The sequence below is a fragment of the Pyrus communis genome, chromosome 10 (assembly GCF_963583255.1).
Source record: "Pyrus communis chromosome 10, drPyrComm1.1, whole genome shotgun sequence".
Taxonomy (NCBI): Eukaryota; Viridiplantae; Streptophyta; class Magnoliopsida; order Rosales; family Rosaceae; genus Pyrus; species Pyrus communis.
This window is the reverse complement of record NC_084812.1, coordinates 9,214,712-9,221,163: the sequence shown is the minus strand read 5'-3', so window position 1 is coordinate 9,221,163 and position 6,452 is coordinate 9,214,712. Positions and strand designations below refer to the sequence as shown.

Below are 6,452 nucleotides of genomic sequence, written 5' to 3'. Positions count from 1 at the left end.
AGTTCACTACTTTTCCACAAATCGCTTAAAAAATTTTGTTTTTAATAAAAATTTCTAATGAAAACATTTTAGCCTAAGCGCTAGAAGCATAAAGAAGTATTCGAGCCTTTTTCAAAAACACTTATGCGTAATGGTTTTGTCCATTTCAACTACTCAGTTTAAAGAAACGCGTGTACAGAAACACTTTACCAGTATGAACTTTTCAGACCTCAGAGGATCTGTTTTATCGATATTATTTTCCTATGGAAATAAAAAAAGCATCATGGTATTATAGAATATGCTCACCACCACACACACCCCAGCCTGTGTACCAAGTTTCTTATTTTACTCCAACAAACAGACACATACACTTCTGAGTACATCAGGCTAAAAACTAGGCACACCACATGTTTAGCGTTGCCCTATTTTACATAATTACATTTTGACCTAAAAAAGGAAGACTTCGGAGATACTTTAGGCTTCTATATAACTTACAAGTCATCGCTTCCTCTTTAATATGTCGCCTTCTGTTGTGTTATTCACTTCAGAAGTATTGCCGCCTCTCTGTCTCTCCTCCCTCTCTCCCTCTCTTAAAACCACCCTCATCAGCTCTGTCAATTGAAAAACCACCAACAAAACAGACCTCAGCTGCCACTCAGGGGCGTCCAGAGAGAATGCCGCTCTCTTATTGTGTGGCGGAGAATAAACCCTGTGTGCGTTGGGTTCAGAAATATTTCAAGGACTGCCTTTGCAACCTAAGCGATGACATCTCGTTTGCTCTGGGTCTGATCAGCTTAGTGTGTTGGGGTGTGGCTGAAATTCCTCAAATCATCACAAACTTTCACACCAAGTCCAGCCACGGTGTTTCCCTCGCCTTCCTCTGCACCTGGGTAGCCGGGTTAGTTTTCTGACCCACGATTAGACTAAGAAGTCTAGTAATATTTGTCTTCTCCGCTCTCGAATATTCTCCTTCGTCCCTGAATAGAAAAAAAGGTTTAAAGTTGTGTAATGTTATTGAAAGCTAATTAATTAATTTTTTATTTTTTATGTTTCATGCAGGGATGTGTTTAATTTGTTGGGTTGTTTTCTGGAACCGGCAACGGTGAGTTAACCCAGTCAATATTGCTATTGTCTTTTTCATTGCCGAGAAAATTTTCATTATGAAGGATACATGGTAGTACATTACGTGTTTTTATGTAAATGGTGAGAAATTTTATTTTATAAGTTATTAACTTTTTAATCCACATATCTTATCATTTGTATAGTGACACATGACATACTATTTCGTATGCCGATTACACTGAAAAATCTCTTTTTTTTGCATAGTTATTTTGTTTGTTTGTCTGGTGGTCCAGAAAACCATCAGCAGGTGATTGGCTCTGGTTAAAACCACATCTTTATTTTCATGCATGACGGGTCTCCACCATATATTGTCAGTTTTTTATTTATTTATTTTTTTTGTAGCTTTGGCAAATTTCTAGTGTTAAATATTTTAATGATAGCTATTTTTTTCATGCAGTTGCCGACCCAGTTGTACACAGCTCTGGTAAATTTTGCACCTTCAAAAACTTTGTATTACGTTTCTAAATATAATTTTTTTTTAAATATTAAACTGTGTTATGTGTCCATATATCTTTGGTTCTCTTGGTAATTGCAGTTGTAGGATGAAATGATAAACACTAAATTGCACGATAATTTAGACCCATGTCCGAATATATAGTAAGACTTGGTTTTTTTAATATAAAATTTGTTCAAATTATTCCCTCAATTTAGGTCTAAACTATGATCCCATCAATTTAGGGGAGTCACTAGGCACTAGGCACTAAGTAGGGTCCATTAATTTTTTTTTTAATTTTGTGAGTAATAAATTTAATTTGCCAAGAAAGAACCGACTTACTTTGTTAGTTATGATTTTTCTATCTAACCGACTACGTTTTAAACTCATTCGAGCTTAAGTTTGTAATACCGTTTTATAAGCTTTAATTTATCATATGTAACATTTTCTTTTGTTTTTCTTTAATTAATAGCTCTACACAGCAAGTACCGTAGTCTTAGTATTGCAGAGTGTGTACTATGACTACATCTATGCATGGTGGAAATGCCGAAATATCAAAGCCAGACAGAAGGTACAACATTTTCATTTCAATTTTGGTTTTTGGCCTCTCAATCTATCAATTATTTTCTGAATACTTGTTATTAACTGAAGCTGGCTGGATAATACGAGGGTCTAATGATCAATTAATTAACATGTAATTAGGATGAAGAAGATAATATAAAACCATTGAATCCGAAGTTGGCTGATTTAGGCATTCCAATACCAACTGCTTCACCCAAAGCCACTCCTAAAAGGGAGTTCTACTACACGTATGTAACCTCCTCCTACAACTTCTACATATATATGTTCCATATTTAGGATGTATCTTCTTAACTTGATTGATAAAACGAGTTTCTTGTCACATACTTATCACAGGTCAGCAAGATCAATGGCTGGCAGTGGAACTCCGCCGTTTCGAACGTATATGAGAGCAGCTAGAAGTGGTCCTTCTGCAATGATAATGGACAGTGACTCGTCTTCTGAGGACGAGTCAGCTCTGGTTACATCCAATAAGAACTCTGTTACCCAGCCTAGGCCAATCCTAAGATCGGTGAGCCTCGAAAATCAAATTTCCTACTTATGATCATTTAGTAAATTGCCTAAATTGTGCATGTTTAATAATGAATTGTTATGTTTATATATCACATCAATTAGTAACGAGGATTTGGGAGAATATTAGGCGTATATTTGTAGTTCTGTTGTTTTAAAAACTTTACATAATTAATTAACAAGTGTTTTGTTCTACTATATCATTTTGATTTAATCACCACTTTGTGTAAAATAATTCCAGGTTGGTTACGGAACATTTCTAGCAACATCACTTAACTTGCCTTCACAAACAAAGGGTTTGGCACAAGTATACCTGGGAGTTACTGGGAGGAAACTCTTGCAGGTATGATTGGTTGTCATACAAACCATATCTATTAATACCGCTGATGCAAAAAGGAAAAAAACATGATCAATGGTCTAGATTCACAGGGTTATGTTGTCCAACAATCTGAGAAAATAACATTTTTCCTCCAAAATAGTCATTAGCTGATACTAGTGTCTGTACAGGAACACTCAGTTGAGCATAGTGCCTTGGGTCAATGGCTGGGCTGGCTAATGGCTGGTATATACATGGGTGGTCGACTCCCTCAGATTTGGTTAAATGTACGTATATATATTTTACTAATTAACTTAAGAGTTGTCCTTAGCCGTTGAATTAAATAGGAATAGCTGAAGTATATCCTCTTAATTACTATACTTTATTCATCCATATCTCTGTCACTATCAAAACGTTTATTTTACCTTATTTACCGATTTTATTTTGGACGTTCCTAACTTAATCGCGGTGTGATTTACATTGGCCAGATTAAAAGAGGAAGTGTGGAGGTAATTCTTTACTCTTTGATTCCTTTCTAATATATTCAATTAAATATGATCATGTATATAGGCGAACAGTTTAAAACTATTGGTTATGTATATACAGGGCTTGAATCCTCTAATGTTCGTCTTTGCACTGATCGCAAATGTCACTTATGTGGGAAGGTTAGTTTATAATGTCTCTACTACACTATCTTCCTATCTCTACTTTCTCATGCTTCTTAATTAATTTTTTGAATATTCCAAAATTTGCAGCATACTTGTAAGAACCACCGAGTGGGATAACATTAAGGCCAACATGTCATGGTTGCTCGATGCCGCAGTTTGCGTAGTACTTGACTTATTTGTATCCTTTGCTAGTCCTCCTGCACACGCGCGCGCGCGCCCACACACACACACACACATATATATCTTTTAAAATAAGTGAAACGTGAGAGGTGTGATCGGTAAACATGATACAAATAACCCATATTAAAATAGTCCTAACATTGCATTAAGTAATTAATATACTTACTAGATTTACAGATTACTTTGTTCACATATCTTTTAACATAAGTGAAACGTGAGAAATATGATTAAAAATGTGATCAATAATATGATCAGTAACTATAAGTACCTATACTTGTGAAACGTGAGAAATATGATTAAAAATGTGATCAATAATATGATCGGTAACTATAAGTACCTATACTTATGATTTTATTGATATGCCTTAACAAGCATAACAGATAATTTTGCAGTACATCTACTATAAACACTGGAGGAAAGGGACTACAAGAGGTGAAGAAGACTACATGTACCAAGGAAGCAAATAATGGTGTAGCTTCTTGAAAGCACATTTGCATGCATGTATACTGAAATCAAATCCAAATCTAGAGCACCATAATTAATCTTTCCATCTCCCTATTATCGCTAGGGTTTGTTGGATTTGGCATTAAATCAACATGCCCAACTAAAACAACAATCAAACAAGGATTAGGATATCGTGGACGCAAGATATTTGGATTTGTGTTTCCTAGTTGGTTTGGGATTTGGTTTTAGTATAGGATTTGGTTTCCTATATTCTAGGGACTTTGTGTAAACCTATGACTTCTATTAGTATAAATAGATGGATGTGGGATAGAGTTTTGTGTGAGAGTTTTTTAGAGGCATAAATTTGTATACTTGAGAACACTTTGTGTTTGTGAGTTCTCTTGTACTTGTTGGTAATCAATAAAGCTTCTGTTATTAACTTATTAGAGAAGTACTCCTATATTGGAGGAACTCTGAAATCGTTGTGTTTTGTTTATTGCTTGATTGGTTTTGGTTTAGTTTACAACAAGTGGTCTTACGTGGGTTGTAACTATCAAGCAATGACGAAAACTAGTGATTCTACCAATGGTGATGATGTTGAAGAAAAGTCTGGCACTAGTGGAACCAAGACGACAGTTCAGAGTGCTAGCTTTGAAATTGAGAAATTTGATGGAACGAACAACTTTGATTTGTTGAATGTGAGGTTCGAGATGTCCTAATATAACAAGGTTTGGTTGTTGCGTTATGAGACATGTCGTTTTCGTTGAAAAAAGAAGAATGAGAAAGATTGAATGCTCATGCATGTTCTACAATTTGGCTATGCTTGGGAAAGCAACAGAAGTATGGTGTGATGAACATAACTTCTGCGAAGGAATTGTGGGCTGCTTTAGAGACAAATTATATGAAGAAGAGTCCAGAGAATCGACTACATCTCAAGAGCAAGTTGTACAGGTTCTAGTACAAAGAAGGCACGAAGATGATTGGCCATCTAGAAGAGTTTAACAAACTTCTAGCTGAACTGGAAAATCTTGAAGAGATAATCAAAGATGAAGATAATGCCTTGATCCTAATGAACTAATTGCCTGAATCTTACGAGTCTTTCGTGACTACTTGAATTTATGGCAGAGAGACAATTAAGTATGATGAAATCTTAAGTGCTCTTATGAATCATGAGGTGAGACACCTTGACAGGCAAGAAAGGAATAACTTTGAAGCTTTGATGGTGAGAGGGAGATCGAAAGAAAAGAAAGGTTTGTACAGGAAAAATACTAGGTCTCGTACTAGAAGAGTCTCAAATAATAGAAAGTTCTTGGACAAAGATGAGTGTGCTTTTTGTCATGAAAAAGGACACTGGAAGAAAGACTACCCTAAAATCAATGAAAAGACTAAAAAGAAAAAGGATGACTCAAAAGCAAATATGGTTGAAGTTGAGGATAAGGAATTTGTCTATACCTTAACTGCGTTAAGCACTGTGGATTATATGAAAAAATGGGTGCTCGACATAGGTTGTACCCATCATATGACTTCTCAAAGGCATTGGTTTTCAAGCTTCAAATGTATGAATGAAACTATTTATATGGGAGATGATAACCCATGTACAACTCAAGGAATTGGAAGCATCATGATAATGTGATTCGAGAATTGCATGGTGTAGGGTACGTCCCAAATTTGAAGAAAGATTTGATCTCACTAGGCACTCTCGAGTCACAAGGCTACAAGTTTTACTTTGATAACAACGTGCTCAAAGTTACTAAATGAGCACTTGTCATAATGAAAGGGCCTCAGAATGGCTTACTCTATATGCTACAAGGAAAGACTTTGGAAAATGGAGTGGCTATGGTAGCTGATGAAGTGCAAAGTGATAAAAGTGACTTGTTTGCATTATGGCATATGAGGTTGGGACATGTAGGAGGAAAACATTGCAAGGATTGATCAAGCAAGGGTGTTTAAAAAGAGCAAAAATTGGAAAGATAGAGTTCTATGAGCACTGCGTTCTTGGCAAACAAACAAAGGTGAAATTTGGCTTACCTATTAATCAAACAAAATGGATTTTGGACTATGTTCATTCTCATGTTTGGGAGCTTGCAAAGAATGCTTCTTTAGGTGGAAAAAGATGGTTTGTATCTTTTATTGATGACTACTCTCGCAGATCATGGATATATATGATGAAACGAAAGGACGAGGTTCTTGACATCTTTCAGGAATGGAAGAACATGGTGGA

General features: G+C 35.7%; 1 protein-coding gene across 1 annotated transcript; it reads left to right on the top strand.

Moving 5' to 3' along the window:
- Positions 1-517: 517 nt before the first annotated feature.
- On the top strand, positions 518-4,637 carry LOC137748939 (vacuolar lysine transporter YPQ1-like). The gene is made up of 12 exons (XM_068489130.1): positions 518-877; positions 1,039-1,081; positions 1,499-1,525; positions 2,007-2,105; positions 2,237-2,343; positions 2,450-2,624; positions 2,865-2,966; positions 3,131-3,226; positions 3,428-3,448; positions 3,546-3,604; positions 3,695-3,785; positions 4,168-4,637. Exons 1-12 carry the CDS (start codon positions 654-656, stop codon positions 4,252-4,254), a joined length of 1,131 nt encoding a protein of 376 aa, XP_068345231.1. The 5' UTR covers positions 518-653; the 3' UTR covers positions 4,255-4,637.
- The last annotated feature ends 1,815 nt before the right edge of the window (positions 4,638-6,452 follow it).